The sequence below is a fragment of the Convolutriloba macropyga genome, chromosome 8, assembly GCF_964194025.1.
Source record: "Convolutriloba macropyga chromosome 8, txConMacr16.3, whole genome shotgun sequence".
NCBI classification, from domain to species: Eukaryota; Metazoa; Xenacoelomorpha; order Acoela; family Convolutidae; genus Convolutriloba; species Convolutriloba macropyga.
In genome coordinates this window covers 67,320,747-67,337,858 of record NC_134475.1, presented here as the reverse complement: position 1 = coordinate 67,337,858, position 17,112 = coordinate 67,320,747, and the positions used below count along the sequence as shown (strand labels likewise).

General features: G+C 34.8%; 1 protein-coding gene across 2 annotated transcripts in view; it reads right to left on the bottom strand.

The window, feature by feature from the left end:
• Positions 1-17,112, bottom strand: part of LOC142344291 (organic anion transporter 3-like) — a 42,861-nt gene that overhangs the window by 5,641 nt on the left and 20,108 nt on the right. For both annotated transcript variants that reach the window (XM_075395876.1, XM_075395877.1), the window contains exon 8: positions 16,607-16,818. In XM_075395876.1, the coding sequence (XP_075251991.1) occupies positions 16,607-16,818 (212 nt within the window). The remainder of the gene's footprint in view (positions 1-16,606; positions 16,819-17,112) is intronic.

Below are 17,112 nucleotides of genomic sequence, written 5' to 3'. Positions count from 1 at the left end.
GGGAGGGGAATTGTCATCTATAAATGAATATGTAACAAGTACACAGAACTTTAATGGGGGTAATTTGATAGTATTGACTAGTTCCAGCTATCAGTAATCAGTACTGGATCTATACTGTTTCAGCCCTGCCCCCCCCCCCCAGCTTAGAGGGCATACATCTCTACATCTTTACGCCCGTCAAGCTCGCGAGCTTCTTTCTACATAGTACCGTCCTGTATAACAGTAAAAAATTTGTAGGGGGGGGCAATAAAACACTGGGGGTAGGAGCCGAACAACAGATCACCCTTTCTGTTAATGATACCCCCACCCTCTCACCCTCACGCCCTAATCCCACGCACGCCCTCATCAACTCACCCACCCATCCAACCACCCACCCACCCCAGTCGAGACCTGGATTTAATAAAAGAACGTCCTCGAAAGATTTAAGGTAAGAAAAGACTGTCCTCGACAGATTTTGGGTATGAAAAGAATTTGTCTGGACCTAACGTGATATCCTGGACTTTGGCTGGAACTAAAACATACGTCCTGGAATTTGTCTGGACCTAACGTGATGTCCTGGACTTTGGCTGGAACTAAAACATACGTCCTGGAATTTGGCTGGACAATAAAGGAGTTCTGGAAATTGGCTGGACAATAAAGGTGTTCTGGAATTTGGCTGCACAATAAAACATGTCCTGGAATTACGCTCGCGACCGATATAATGACTTGTTTTCAATTTCCTTCAAAGATAAGGACATGTAGCGCAATTGGTTAAGCATTGGGTTAAGATTGAGAAGGTCACGAGATCGAACCCAAATGTTGTCGGAACTTTTTAGTTTGCCTCATTTTTGCATATGAAAAGAATTTGGCTGGACTTATGGAAAGAATTAGCGTCGAAATTAACTAGGGTCCTCGACCGTGTAATTTAATTCAATATTTACCCCCTACCCGGAATTAATAGGTCTTTTCATAAATTCCAGGTCTCGACTAGGGCACCCACCCACCCAACAAACCACCCACCCACCCACAAACACACATACACACACAAACACACACACGCACACACACAAACACACTCACAGACACACACACACACACACACACACACACACACACACGCACACAAACACACACGCAAGCACGCACACCACACATAGACACACACACACCACACACACACACACACACACAAACACACACGCACACACACACACACACAGACAAACACACACACACACACACAAACACACTCACACACACTCACAGACACACACACGCACACACACACACACACACACACACACACACACACACGCACACACACACACACACACACACGCAAGCACGCACACACACACGCACATCACACACACACACAATCACACATCATTCCACCCGGATATGTCGGGTAGGTCGGACATATTTTTCCTGACTGACAGGAAACAATGTCCCTTTGTTTGTAGTTAGTGCGCTGAGGTATGGGCAGAAAACTGTGATATCAAAAGGGATTAGAAAGCGGCAGTGACATCTAAATAGGGTACATTTGCGCGCAAGAGTGCGGTGGAGGATTGAGTTTTGGAAGGATAGAATGAGATAATGATCGTAGAAAAGAAAAACCGTTAAACATAACAAAACTCAAAGTTTCTCCTCAAGCTTAAAAGATCTTTCTGCTGAGCGACTTTTGAGCCGTTACCCGTACGCCTAGAGATTACGTCGCCAAACCTACATTTTGAGCCAGCAAATTTGCTTGCGAATGTCAGCATTGTCCGATCCCCATGTTTTAATATTGGGCTTTACAGGCTTTCGAGGACAACAGTTCCAGTAAGAGAAACTAGGTCAAAATTGATCAAATTTGGGAATATTCGTCACTGATATTCGCGATTGCAGAATTTGATAACAAGCGAGACAGGTCGACTGATCTGTGTCTCTTTTATCCACAAATTTATGTGACTAACATCTGCGCCAAGGTAACTACATTCCACGCACGGTTTCCAGAACTGATTTAAGGAAAACAAGTGGGATGTAATTGCTAACTCTTATCAAGGTTAATGTGCAGTGATCACATACCCCTACTCATAAATTGCGCACATTGGTGACATAAAAAAGAAAATTTGAGATCAGTAACGGAATATTGTAAGGATTGTCCGCAAATTTAATGTGATTGTTGTCCACAATTCAACCATATTTTTCCACGCGAAAAGTAGTCATAAAGCGTCGTCACTCGTGTTCGCAAACGCAGACAAGGCTGATAAGTAGGATTGCCGACGTAATGGAGCCTCTTGAAGTTTCAAGAAAACTGATCGAACCACTAATTGGCTCGGGATTTATAAGTCAATAAATCGCTCGAATGCGCAAAGAAGTGTCAAAAATTTAAATTCATCGTGCAAAATTTTAATTTGTGTGGACCTGATCTTAATAAAACAACGTCACAAAAAATTCTTTACCGTTGATTTCTTTATAGGCCTGCAAAACCATGAACATTCCTCCTCAAGTCGTGAGAAGTAGGCGTAGTTTTTCTTTGTCAAAAGCCCAAAAACTACCACGCTAAAATTCAAGAAATCATACGGTTTGAGAAATCAAAAATATTAAATGCAGTCTTATCCAGGAAAAAAAACTGAAAAAATTAAAACACTGATAATAGATTTAAAAAACAGCGGCGAACCTAAATTACAATAAGGCTCAAGATTCGAAGAGTTAAGTAATTTTCGACTAGTACGAAGTCATCGCTCAAGTCCTGAAAAAATTCTTCTTCAATTTAAAAAAACGCTGCAAGAGGACAAGCATTGATTTCCAGTTTAAAGCATTGAAGGCAAAGATTAGAAACTTAGGGGACAGGACTAAATAGGGAGTGAGAGGGCGAGATTGGGTAATTGATAAATTGTTATCAGTAGGATGAATTTGGCTTGTAAGGAATGGATATGTCGTTTCAATTTTTAAACTTAAGAAGGAAATTCAGTAGAGCAGTATTGAACGTTAGCAGATAATATTCCTACCACGCTCATCAATTTGTCTACCAAGAAAACTTCCAATTATTCACAAATCGTTCATTAAACAACTAATTGAAAAAAATTCCTGGATTGTATGGGGGCGATTTTAAAACTTTTTAAGATTCAGATACTGTTTCGCAAAGCTATAAATGAATAAGTTAATTCCACTTTAGATGGCCAGTGAGACTTGCAATAAATGGGAGTACTAGACAAGAATAACATAAAAAATCAAATAATAGCAAACATTAATTTTGACCAAAACTCGGAGCCTATATCAAAAAAGACACTTGAATGTGGAATCAAAAAATGAATGTGGAATCAGATAAAACCTAAGTTCAACAAATAGACCTGCACTTCATTGGATAGGACCTGTCAATGATGAGCAGATAAGATCAAAATGGAGAAAGTTCAAAAATACGTTTCTATAACCGTTAAAACCCTAGGTTATACTTGAAGAACATTAAATATCTTAAATTACGCATTTTTTCAACGCCAATAAAGCCCCCACAAAAGTTTACTAATGTAACAAGGAAACAAAAAACTTAGGAAATTGGCCTATACCGAAAAATTTCATTTTATGAAAATGCGTAGTACCGATACCAGGAAAATATTATTTGAAAATAAAACAATAAAAAAGATTGGATGACGAGAAAAGGGATGCAACCCTGTTTCACTAGGAAGAGGAGTCAACCTTTCTATACGGTGGTCAAACTAAAAAAATGAAAAAAAAATAAGATAAAAATAAAAATTTGAAAAATCCACAGATTTTATTATAACAAACACGTTCCAAAAATCAAACAATCATAATCTTTCAGCTTGAAACAAAAAAAAAAAATCTGCAGAATTTCGGGTAACCAGTTGTTCTTGTTAATAGTGAGACTGAATTATAAGACGACAAAAAACAACAAATTAGGTCGCAAAAATTTTTTGAATTGAGTGTTGAAGCCATTGAAACGTTAAAACTATAAAAAGTCTCAATGGAAATCAGGCGTTTAATTCATTCGCTTATATCTCCTGGAGCATTTTTGGAGCAATGGCAATTTGATGAGCCTGTCAGTAATCAGGACACGTTACATTCTGACGACAATTAGAACAAACATTTGGAAATTCAAAGAAAAATTTAAAAAAATTTGTCAAAATTAATTAAAACCTTTAGCTAAGGATTGAAATTGTTAAGTAGATTGGACTAAGCTTTCACAGAAGCAATTAAGGCTTTTGATTGTTAAAAATAGGCCGTATGACATCAGAATTCAACTACAATTAAAGGCAAAAAGAAACAATTCAATAAGTTTTCCTGCAAAATGGTTTAGAAGCAGTAAGAACTGTAAACTATTCGCTGAAATGGTTTAAAAAAGATTCTTTTCCGTCTTCTTTCAATTCCAATTGGAGCTGTTCTTAATGTAATGTTTTTAAAAGGGAGCAAATGAAAGGTAAAAATGCAAAATTTGCTAAACTTTTCAAAAATTTCGTAGTGGGAGCCAAGAAACCATTGCTTAAATATAAAACCATAGGGTAAATAAAAACCATTATACTTCTCTTAGAAAAAATTTTCCCTCAAATTTGTTTCTGTGCTACGTGGATAGAGACAAGATAAAAAGATTGGCAAGCTTCAAAGAGTAACTGAAGTTTTTTGAAAAACAAATATATTCAAAGTCACAAGAGGCATTAGACAACAGCTGAAAGCAATGCGTAGGTTCCCCTATAGCTCTTAAAAACCATTTGCACCTTTATTTTGTCAGACAAAGTATGAAGCTGCAAAAAGAAGGACAAATGAGAGCAAAACAACAAATCAAGGTTTTTGTAAAAACATAGTCAAAGCCATAAAATGTCGAGCTTTTCTCTGAAGACATAATGCGTATTTTTTGGACACATTTTTTCTATATAGTATCTCTCGTTAATTGAGCCCTGATTTCAAATAGCTCTTATCAGTTATCAACATTAAAATCAAAAATGCGAAAATGATTTGAAAAAGACCGTGCACCGATAAAAACCGAATAGTTAATCAATGCGAGAATCCAAGAAGAGTCCAAATCTACCCCTGACTTGCTGCGGGTCATAAACATCAACTTTTCATTCAATATGTTTGCAAACATTGGCTTTATAAATTTACGTTTGATGTTTCATATATAGCTAGAATGTCATAGTATCTGGTTTTACGAGTTCCAGAAAAACTTATTGCCGATATTTTATACGTATTATAACAGAACTATATCTATTAGGAATTTAAAAGATCTGAACATCAGGAATTACGTTTTGTATTTTTTTTACACCCAGACCGATGTAAAATTTTGGATTGACCCTAATAGTGGATGGACATCTATAGGTAAATTAAGTTCTAAATGTGTAACAGATTTCTTCAATTGTCTAGAACACTGACCGAAAAAACTGTAAGACGATCAAAAATTCAAACTGACCTTTTTGTCTCGAATAATAAAAGAAATTTTAACTGTAAATTATAAACCCATTGAGTACTCTAAATAATATGGCACTTTGTTCAGAGCAACAGAAAAAATTTTTGAAAAGGAAATCTTTTTTCAATTCATGAAAAATAAGTTTGTTTAAAAAACCATTACGACAAGCCATGAACAACTCAAGAACAAAAACCTATTAAGACTGTATTAGAAAACGTCATTTGAGAGACGAGGAAGCAAAGCACAAATTAAAAAAGGAACAGTACACAAGATGAACAAAGGATCGTTGCACAATATAGAAAAGAAACAGTGTACATTTTAAAAAAGTGAACAGAGCACATTTTTTTTTTCAAAAAAAAAAGGAATAGTGCAAATTTATAAAAGAACAGTGCACAAATTAGAAGAAACATTTTGAAGTGCATGTTTTTAAAGAAAAAGAACAGCGCACAATTTAAATAAAAAGCAAACGTGCACTAACTAAAAGCATAGCCAGAAGAATACCAGAAACAACTCGAAACGTGGTGCATTATAATTTCTATCTCTTCCTTACAAAAATCAGAACATCAAAATAGACACGAGGAGAAACCAAAAAGGTAGCTCAATAAAACACATAAAAATGTTTTAGACAATGCATACAATTTTTCAGTTTAGCGATGTGTGTAGGTGATCGGGATAGGTGGAAGAGGGGCTGGGGACAGGTGGCGGACTAGGTGGAGGTGTTAGATGGGGCGAGGTAGGTGGGGAGGTGGGGTACATATGTAGGTGTGATTGTGTGTGTGTGTGCGTTTGGAGGTGGGGGTAGTATAGGGGGCAGGTAAATAGGTGGGGGCGATAAGTGGGGGTTCAGTAGCTTAGGATAAGTAGGGGTGAGTTTTATAGAATCAAAAATTCTGAGAATAACCTCTTTGCCTTCAACATTATCAGCACTTCCTAATTCTCGTACATCACAAGCTAAGCTACTGTTAGCTACTTAAAACATTGTTAAGATAATGAAAGTCAACACTGAAATACAGAGGTAAATGTTCGAAACGAAGGAAAACAAAAAAATCAAGTGATGAGCAAACTTGATCTAACTAAAAAAACCTGTAGAATACCATTACTTTTTTTTGATTTCAGAAATAAACAACATTTCCGTAATAATAGATTTGAAACAAGACCTGCAAATTGAGACACGGTAACTGAATTTCACCAGTGTTTATAAAATAGTGTCTTGAAAAACTAGTTCATAATTATATCTAAGGGCAGCTCAACGTAAAAAAAAGCCAAAGTTCTCAGTTCTCATTTTTTTCTATTTTTTAAAATGAAATCATTACAAACACAGTGAACCAATTAAATTTTTTTTCATCATCAAAAAAATTAAATATATAATTTTTGACGCCACTTTAAAGTTCAACCACTCAAAAAGTCAATCAAAGAATTTTGAAAAACTGGCCGAAAATCCCCAAAACCGTTAGCGACAACATTAGGCTACAAACTAAATCAATCTAAATCTTTAGAAAAGGAGTTTGCAGGAAATCTTCCAAAAAACTGGAGAACCTGTTTAGACACTAATTTGTCACTACTAGTTTGGCGCGCAATTTACTGCTTCATAATGATTAAAATCAACTCAATATGAACTTGATCTCCCTTTTTGACGATAAAAAAGTTTTTATCTGATGTTTAAAAAAACAGTGCCTCACTAAATGTCGAAATTTTTGAACCGTAAAAACATTTATATAGAAGAAGCAGACTTTTCTAAATTATATTGAAAAATATGCTCCAGAATAATTAAAAACTAAATTCTTATTTAAAGCAGTTCTAATTTGTTTGATGATAAACATACGAAGGCAAAAAAATTTCATGTGTGGAATGTATCATACCTGAGAAATTTATACACATGATGAGGAATACGGAGCAGAGAATGAGTTCCACAGACATTACCACCTTCTGACCCATATAGTCCAAAATCACAATGACCATAATGACCCCTGAATTCTCGAACAGTCCACTCAACAGCGTGTAGCTGTACAAGTTTAGGTTGCACAAGTCCTGGCCCATTGTCAGAGCGTAGTACAATCAAGTAATGAGCAAACTTGATTTAGCTAAAAAAACCTGTAGAATATCATTACTCTTTTTTGATTTCAGAAATAAACAACATTTTTCTGTTAAGATATTTGAAACAGGACCTGAAAAATAAGACGCGATAACTGAATTTCACCACTGTCTGTAAAAATAAGGTCTTGAAAAAATAGTTCATAATTACAACTAAGGGCAGCTCAACGTAAAAAAAAATCCAAAGTTCTCATTTGTTCTTTTTTATAAAATGAAATCATTACAAACTTAGTGAACCAATTAAATTTTTCTTGATCATAAAAAAATTAAATATATAGTTATGGACGCCACTTTAAAATTCACCCCTCAAAAGTCAATCAAAGAATTTTGAAAAAGTGGCCGAAAATCCCCAAAACCGTTGGCGACAACATTAGGCTACAAACTAATTCAATCTAATTTTTTTAAAAAAGAATTTGCAGGAAATCTTCCAAAAAACTGGAAAATCTGTTTAGACACCAATTTGTCACTACTAGTTATGCGCGCAATTTACTGCTTCATAATGATTAAAATCACACCAATATGAACTTGATCTCCCTTTTTGACGATAAAAAACTTTTTAGCTGATGTTTAAAAAACAGTGCCTCACTAAATGCCAAAATTTTTGAACCGTAAAAACATTTATATAGAAGAAGCAGACTTTTCTACATTTTATTGAAAAATATGCTCCAGAATAATTAAAAACTAAATTCTTATTTAAAGCAGTTCTAATTTGTTTGATGACAAACATACGAAGGCAAAAAAATTTCATGTGTGGAATGTATCATACCTGAGAAAATTTTACACATGATGAGGGATACGGAGCAGAGAATGAGTTCCACAGACATTACCACCTTCTGACCCATATAGTCCAAAATCACAATGACCATAATGACCCCTGAATTCTCGAACAGTCCACTCAACAGCGTGTAGCTGTACAAGTTCAGGTTGCACAAGTCCTGGCCCATTGTCAGAGCGTAGTACAATCAAGTAATGAGCAAACTTGATTTAGCTAAAAAAACCTGTAGAATACCATTACTCTTTTTTGATTTCAGAAATAAACAACATTTTTGTGTTAATATATTTGAAACAGGACCTGAAAATTAAGACGCGATAACTGAATTTCACCACTGTCTGTAAAAATAAGGTCTTGAAAAAATAGTTCATAATTACAACTAAGGGCAGCTCAACCTAAAAAGAAATCCAAAGTTCTCATTTGTTTTTTTATAAAATGAAATCATTACAAACTTAGTGAACCAATTAAATTTTTCTTGATCATAAAAAAATTAAATATATAGTTATGGACGCCACTTTAAAATTCACCCCTCAAAAGTCAATCAAAGAATTTTGAAAAAGTGGCCGATAATCCCCAAAACCGTTAGCGACAACGTTGAGCTACAAACTAATTCAATCTAATTTTTTAAAAAAAGAGTTTGCAGGAAATCTTCCAAAAAACTGGTGAATCTGTTTACACACTAATTTGTCACTACTAGTTTTGCGCGCAATTTACTGCTTCATAATGATTAAAATCACACCAATATGAACTTGATCTCCCTTTTTGACGATAAAAAAGTTTTTAGCTGATGTTTAAAAAAACAGTGCCTCACTAAATGTCAAAATTCTTTGAATCGTAAAAAAATTTATATAGAAGAAGCAGATTTTTTTAACATTATATTGAAAAATATGCTCCAGAGTAATTAAAAACTAAATTTTTATTTAAAACAGTTCTATTTTGTATGATAATAAACATACGAAGGCAAAAAATTTCATGCCTGGAATGTATCATACCCGAGAATATTTTACACATGATATGAGAGAGGGAGCGGAGAATCAATGCCCCAGACCTTACCACCTTCTGACCCACATAGTCCAAAATCACAATGACCATAATGACCCCTGAAATCTCGAAGAGTCCACTCAACAGCGTGTAGCTGTACAAATTTAGGTTGACCAAGTTCTGGCCCATTGTCAGAGCGTAGTACAACACCATGGTAGAAGTACTGAAAAAATAACTTGTTATTACAAACCCACTTGTGGGAGGAGGAACTATATACTCAACTGGGATTTTTTTGATCAGACAATTTTGGCCGCAATCAAAATATACATCGTAGAGAAAAGTGAGCGGTATCATAAAAAAATGCTCTTCCAGCGTAGCATTCAAAACTGAAAATGTTTTTTTGTATTTCGTTTTTTGTTGAGGAGCAATTGAGGATTAAAGCTTTGTGTGAACACGGGATGTTTGGCTTAATTGTGTTCACTTTTAGTGTAATTTTTCTTCATATCAAAATTTTTTTTATAAAAATGTAATTCAAAATTACATGTCACGCCACAAAAATAAACTATTTTGAGTTCCTAACAGAAGAAAGGCGATAAAAAGACTGGGCTTTTGATTGTTAAAATTTTGACAACAAAATTTAGCTACAGTTAAAGGCAAAAACAAAAAATTCAATAAATTTTCCTAGAGAATAGTTTAGCAGCAGTAAGAACTGTAAACTATTAGCTGAAATGGTTGAAAGGATTCATTTCCGTCTTCTTTCAATGCAAATTTGAGCTGTTTCTGATGTGATGATTTGAAAAAGGAGCAAATGACAACCTCAAAAGAAAGCAAAAAAGCAAAACTTGCTATTTTTTTTTCAAAATTTCATAGTGAAAGCCAAGAAAACTTTGCTTAAATATAAAATTTTTGGGTAAATAAAACCTTTATTCTTCTCTTGGAAAAAATTTCCCTCAAAGGTATTTCAACTAAGCTACATGTGGATAGAGATAAGACGAAAGATAGCTTGGCAAACTTCAACGAGTAACAGAAATTTTTTGAAAAACAAACATATTCAAAGTCAAAAGAGGCGTTATTTATCAGTTGAAAGCAATGCAGTGCATAGGTTCCCCTAAAGCTCTTAAGAAACCATTTTCACCTTTAATTAAAACAACAAATCAAGGTTTTTTGTAAAAACATAGTCAAAGCCATAAAAATATCGAGCTTTTCTCTGAAGACATAATGCATATTTTCGGACTTATTTTTCTAAATAGTATCCCTCATTAATTGAGCCCTGGTTTTAAATAACTCTTGTCATTTATCAACATTAAAATCAAAACTGCGAAAATGCTTCGAAAAAGACCGCACCGCGATTAAATCCGAATAATTAATCAATGCGAGAATCCAAGATGAATCCAAACCTACCCCTGACTTGCTGCGCTTCCTAAAAATCAATTTTTTATTCCATATATTTGCATTGATTTTATAAATTGAAGTTTAATGTTTCATCTCTAGCTAGAATGTGATAGCATCTGACTTTTAAAGTTCCGGAAAATCTTATTGCCAATTTTTTATACGTATTATAACAGTACTGTAAGTCTATTAGGAAATTAAAAGATCTGAACATCAGGAATTACATTTTTTTGTAATTTTTTCACATCCAGACCGAAGTTAAATTTGGTATTGACCTTAATAATAGGTGAACTTCTATAGGTAAGTTATGTTCTAAATATGTCACAGATTTCTTCAAGTGTCTAGAACACTGACCGAAAAAGTTGAAAGACATTCAAAAATTCTAACTGTCCTTTTCGCCTAGGATAATATAGAAATGATAACTGTCAAATATAAACCCATTGAGTAGTCTAAATAATAAGGCACTCTAATAGTATTGTTCAGAGCAACGGAAAAAAAATGTTGAAAAGGAAATCATTTTTCAATTCAAATAAAAATTTGTTTCGTTAAAAAACCATTACGACAAGCCATGAACAACTCAAGAACAAAAACCTATTAAGACTGTATTAGAAAAGCATCATTTGAGAGACGAGGAAGAAAGCACAAATTTAAAAAAGGAGCAGTACACAAGATGAACAAAATAACGTTGAACAATATGAAAAAATAACAGTGTACATTTTAAAAAAAGGGACAGCACATTTTTTTTAAAAAAAAAAGGAATAGTGCAAATTTAAAAAGGAACCTTGCACAGAATAAAAGAAGGAACAGTGAATATTCTTAATGAAAAAGAACAGTGCACATTTTATATGAAAAAGAAAAGTGCACTAACTAAAAGCATAGCCAGAAGAATTCCAGAAACAACTCGAAACGTGGTGCATTACAATTTCTATCTCTACCTTACAAAAATCAGAACATCAAATTAGACACGAAGAAAAACCAAATAGGTAGCTCAATAAAACACATAAAACTGTTTTAGACAATGTAGACAATTTTTCAGTTTAGTGATGTGGGTAGGTGATCGGGATAGGTGGAAGAGGGGCTGGGGGTAGGTGGTGGGCTAGGTGGAGGGGCTAGATGGGGCGAGGTAGGTGGGGAGGTGGGGTACATATGTAGTTGTGTATGTTTCTGCGTGTGTCTGTGTGTGTGTGTGTGTGTGTGTGTGTGTGTGTGTGTGTGTTGGGAGATGGGGGTAGGTTAGGGGGCGGGTAAGTAGGTGGGAGCGATAGGTGGGGATTCTGTAGCTGAGGATAAGTAGGGGTGAATTTTATGGAATCAAAAATTCTCAGAATAGCCTCTTCTCCTTCAATATTATCGGCGCTTCCTAATTCTTGTACATCACAAGCTAAGCTACTGTTAGCTACTGAAAACAGAAGTCAACATTGAAAAACAGAGTTAAGTGTTCGAAACGAAGGAAAACAAAATTCAAGTAATGAGCAAACTTGCTCTAGCTAAAAAAACCTGTAGAATACCATTACAACTCTTTGAGTCTTAAAAACGAAACAAAAAACAGAAGAAATTTATTTAAGACCAAATCTTCAAACGTTACAAATAAAATAAATAAAAAATGTTACAAGTGGTAAAAATGCAATGCCCACTTATTATTCAGTACTTCACGATAAGAGATTTCAGAAATATACAACATTTTCGAATTAAGAAATTTGAAACAAGGACTGCAAAATAAGAAGCGATAACTGAATTTCACCACTGTCTGTGAAAATAGTTTGAAAAAAATTAGTTCATAAATACAACTAAGGGCAGTTCAACGTAAAAAAGAAATCCGAAGTTCTCATTCTTCTATTTAATAAGTGAAATCATTAAGAACAGAGTGAAGCAATTAAAGTTTCTTTTATCATGAAAACGATGAAATATATAGTTATTGAGGCCACATTAAAGTTCACACACTCAAAAGTCAATCGAAAAATTCCAGAAAAATGGCCGAAGAAACAGAGAACTGTTAGCGAAAACATTAGGCTACAAACTGCTTCAATCTCATTATTTAGAGAAGGAATTTGCAGGACATCTTCCAAAAGACTGAAGAATCTGTTTAGACACTAATTTCTCACTACCCGTTTCTCGCTCAGTTTACTGCTTCAGAATGATAAAAATCAAAACATCAATATGAACTTGATCTCCCTTTTGGATGATAAAAAAATTGTTAGCTGTTTTAAAAAGACAGTGCCTCACTACATTTCAAAATTCTTTGAACCGTAAAAACATTTATATAGAATCACTTCTCCGCTAAAAGTTGTTAGATGGAAGCAGACTTTTCAACATTATATTAAAACATAGCCGGCCGATTGCCGGAATAGCTGCGAAATAGACTTGCGTGCCGTAAAATACAGATGGAGAAAGATACAGAAGTGAGTTGATAATAGTTATCGCCGCCGCCTATAAACCTTACAAGTCTATTTCAAAGGAGGTTGTTTTTGGGTGCAAAAAATGTTTCCCTGTCGCGTCTCGAACCGGCGATCTCCGGATTAACAGCCAGTCGCCTTAACCACTCGGCTGTAGGACCATAAACGCTGTTCTCCTACAATCAACTTTGCTTTAGGAACAGATTCTGTTTCTGAATAACCGCAATTTAGGTCACGCAGAAAGCGTGAAATCAAGCACGAAAAAGCCATTTAAGCAGTGACGAGACAGAATGTTCTAGAACAAATGTAAAACGAAAATAAAGCGTCAGACGACGAAACAAAAAAAACCAAGAGCACCGCAATATAGCTACGCTCAGCTTACAGCTTCGGAGCTATAATAGCCGGCAGATTGCCGGAATAGCTGCGAAATAGACTTGCGTGCCGTAAAATACAGATGGAAAAAGATACAGAAGTGAGTTGATAATAGTTATCGCCGCCGCCTATAAAACTTACAAGTCTATTTCAAAGGAGGTTGTTTTTGGGTGCAAAAAATGTTTCCCTGTCGCGTCTCGAACCGGCGATCACCGGATTAACAGCCAGTCGCCTTAACAACTCGGCTGTAGGACCATAAACACTGTTCTCTTACAATCAACTTTGTTTTAGGAACAGATTCTGTTTCTGAATAACCGCAATTTAGGTCACGCAGAAAGCGTGAAATCAAGCGCGAAAAAGCCATTTAAGCAGTGACGAGACAGAATTTTCTAGAACAAATGTAAAACGAAAATAAAGCGTCAGACGACGAAACAAAAAAAAAAAAACAAGAGCACCGCAATATAGCTACGCTCAGCTTACAGCTTCGCAGCTATAATAGTCGGAAGATTGCCGGAATAGCTGCGAAATAGACTTGCGTGCCGTAAAATACCGATGGAAAAAGATACAGAAGTGAGTTGATAATAGTTATCGCCGCCGCCTATAAAACTTACAAGTTTATTTCAAAGGAGGTTGTTTTTGGGCGCAAAAAAAGTTTCCCTGTCGCGTCTTGAACCGGCGCTCTCCGGATTAACAGCCAGTCGCCTTAACCACTCGGCTGTAGGACCATACAAACTGTTTTCTTACAATCAACTTTGTTTTAGGAACAGACTCTGTTTCTGAATAACCGCAATTTAGGTCACGCAGAAAGCGTGAAATCAAGCGCGAAAAAGCCATTTAAGCATTGACGAGACAGAATGTTCTAGAACAAATGTAAAACGAAAATAAAGCGTCAGACGACGAAACAAAAAACATAGCCGGAAGAATTCCGGAAGCGACTCGAAGCCGCAAAACCTCACAAACAAAACCCTAATTGCAGCTGAAGCAATTACCATTTGAATTCAACCATTAACTCATTACCTCCCCTGGTCTGATCTAAAAATTGGTGAAACTTAAACCACTGTCACCAAGAAAAAAATGCAGCAAAATTTTATGTTGTTGAAAATGTTTGATAACGTTAAAAAATCCGAAATAGATAAGCATGTCAAAATACTGATGGCCTAAAACAGTTGAAAGGGCTATCAATTGCCCTAAAATAATTCATGATTCTGATCTCAAAAAGATCAGAAAAGCAAACGGCAGATAACAATCTTAGAAAGTTAAATCTTTTTTTTTAAAAAAAAAGAATACTCAAATTTAAGAATCAGAAAACCACTATAATTACAGTTCTAATCACTGCAATTAAAACAAAAAACGGCACATACTTCTCCCTTTTTCTGCATATGCTAGACAACATGATTTAAAACTAATTCAAAAATTAAAATAATCATAGAAAAGACAAGCAGCAGAAAAATGTTCAAAGGCAAAAAATCGTTTAAATTAACACCAAGGCCGGAAGGAAGTTGCAGTAGATAGTATTAGGTAGAGCTTTTGGAAAAAGCTGGCTAGCAAACTCTCCGTACTGCCTTGTGTTTAATGAAATCAATTGCAAACAAAGAAATGACGAAAATCTAAGAAAATGCTGAAGTCATTCAATTTTTTAACAACTGAAACAACAAAAAGCAAGTGTGCCATAAAAAGCTGCAGGACAAAACTAAAATGATACTAACTAGAATGATAAGAACATGGACACAATATGAGGAACACCGTAATAAAAACACATTCTTGATTTTTGAAAGTCAAAAATAAAAAAAAACAAAATTCAAGAAAAACGAATACATTTCATTGTTCAGCATTAGAGACATAGAAAAGATAACTAGTCGTCCAATATAAAGATCTATTCTCCTGAAGTGAACAAAAAAATAAGAAAAACCAGATATCAAACATACGAAACATTAAATATTTTACAGAAAAAGGTCAAAAAACTTTTAATACAGCTTTCATGAAAAATGGAAGCTGAAAAAATCAATATACCAAAAAATAGGTGCCAGGACAAAGCTAGAATGATACTAACTAGAATTTTAAGAATATGGGCACAATGTAAGGAACACCGTAACAAAAAGGCATTCTTGTTTTTTAAAAAGTTAAAAATCAAATTAAAAAATCAAGAAAAACAAATACAGTTCATTGCTCAAGATTCGAGACCTAGAAAAGATAACTAGTCATCCGATACAAAAATCTATCCTTCTGAAGAGAACAAAAAAATTGGAAAAAGCAGAACTCAAAAATATAAAACATTGAAAAATTTTGCAAAAAAAAAAATTATCAAAAAACTTTTAAGACTGCATTTACGAAAAAGCTTCAACTGTTTTTCAAAAACTGAACTCCAAAAAATGATTGAATTTTTATTAAAACGCAATTAAGGTCCCTCATGTTGCACAAAAAGACTATTTCTAGTAATTAAAATAAAAATACAAACAAAAAACTGACAAAAATCGGGAAAAAACTACCAAAATCGGATTAGCATATGTACAATTTTATAAAACAAAAATACACCGAGGTAGAGAGAGGCGTTAAGTATATGAATTATCAAAGGAAAGTTGCCAAATGAACTGATTTTTGTCAAAAAGACGGTTAAAAGATCTAAGAATGAAGAAATTAATAGAAAAAAGTCAAAAATTAACTAAAAAATCAAAAAATATGTGCCAATTTTCAAATTGAAACCCATATTCAGGCTCTGCAAAACACTGTGGCATCAATCTCCGATGTTGGCATTTCAATATAGTATCGAATAAAAATTATTTCTAGAAAAAACCAAATTACAAGCAAAAAAATTGGCCACTTAGACGAAAAAACGGCTAAAAACGGTTATCTATATAAGCCATTCAGTCAAAAACTACTTTTCAAAGTCAAAAAGTCATTCACTAAACGCAGCGCATGATCAAAAAACTTCTCTCGCTTAGCGAAAATTTGTTCACCAAGACAGCTTTTCTCACTTTCGCTTTTAGGTCAAAAAGCCGCGTGAACAAATCTACTTCCTGTAAAAAAAAAAAACCGAGAGAAAACCAATACTCCTCTTCGAGTCGTAAAAACCAAGAGCACCGCAATATAGCTACGCTCAGCTTACAGCTTCGCAGCTATAAAAAAAGATGCTCCAGAGCAATTAAAAACTAAATTATTATGTAAAAAAGTTCTACTTTGTTTGATAATAAACATAAGGAGGGGAAAAAACATTATGTCTGGAATGTATCCTACCTGAGAAAATTCTACACATGATGAGAGAGAGGGAGCAGAGAATGAGTGCCCCTGACATGACCACCTTCCTACCCACATAGTCCAGAATCACAATGACCACAATGACCCCTGGAATCTCGAACAGTCCACTCAACAGCGTATAACTGTACAGGTTCAGGTTGAACAAGTCCTGGCCCATTGTCAGAGCGTAGTACAACATCATGTTAGAAGTCCTGAACAAAATAACTTGTTTAGTTCATTCAATACTAGGAATTTTTTCGAATCTATTAGTCTGTTACTCCACTAACTTTCTGTAAAATTATTCTCGCGAGTGGTAATTCGCGTTCTAATGACTCTGGACACTTTTTAGAACCAATCTTCTACTTGTCACAACTACTCTAGCTAAGATTGGTCAGCCTGTTGCCTATGGGGAGCAATGGCTAAGTGAGTGCTGATACTTTGAGAAAAAACTTCACAAAGGCAGGGTAATTAAAGGTCAGTCTAATGCATGGTAAGCACACACCTTA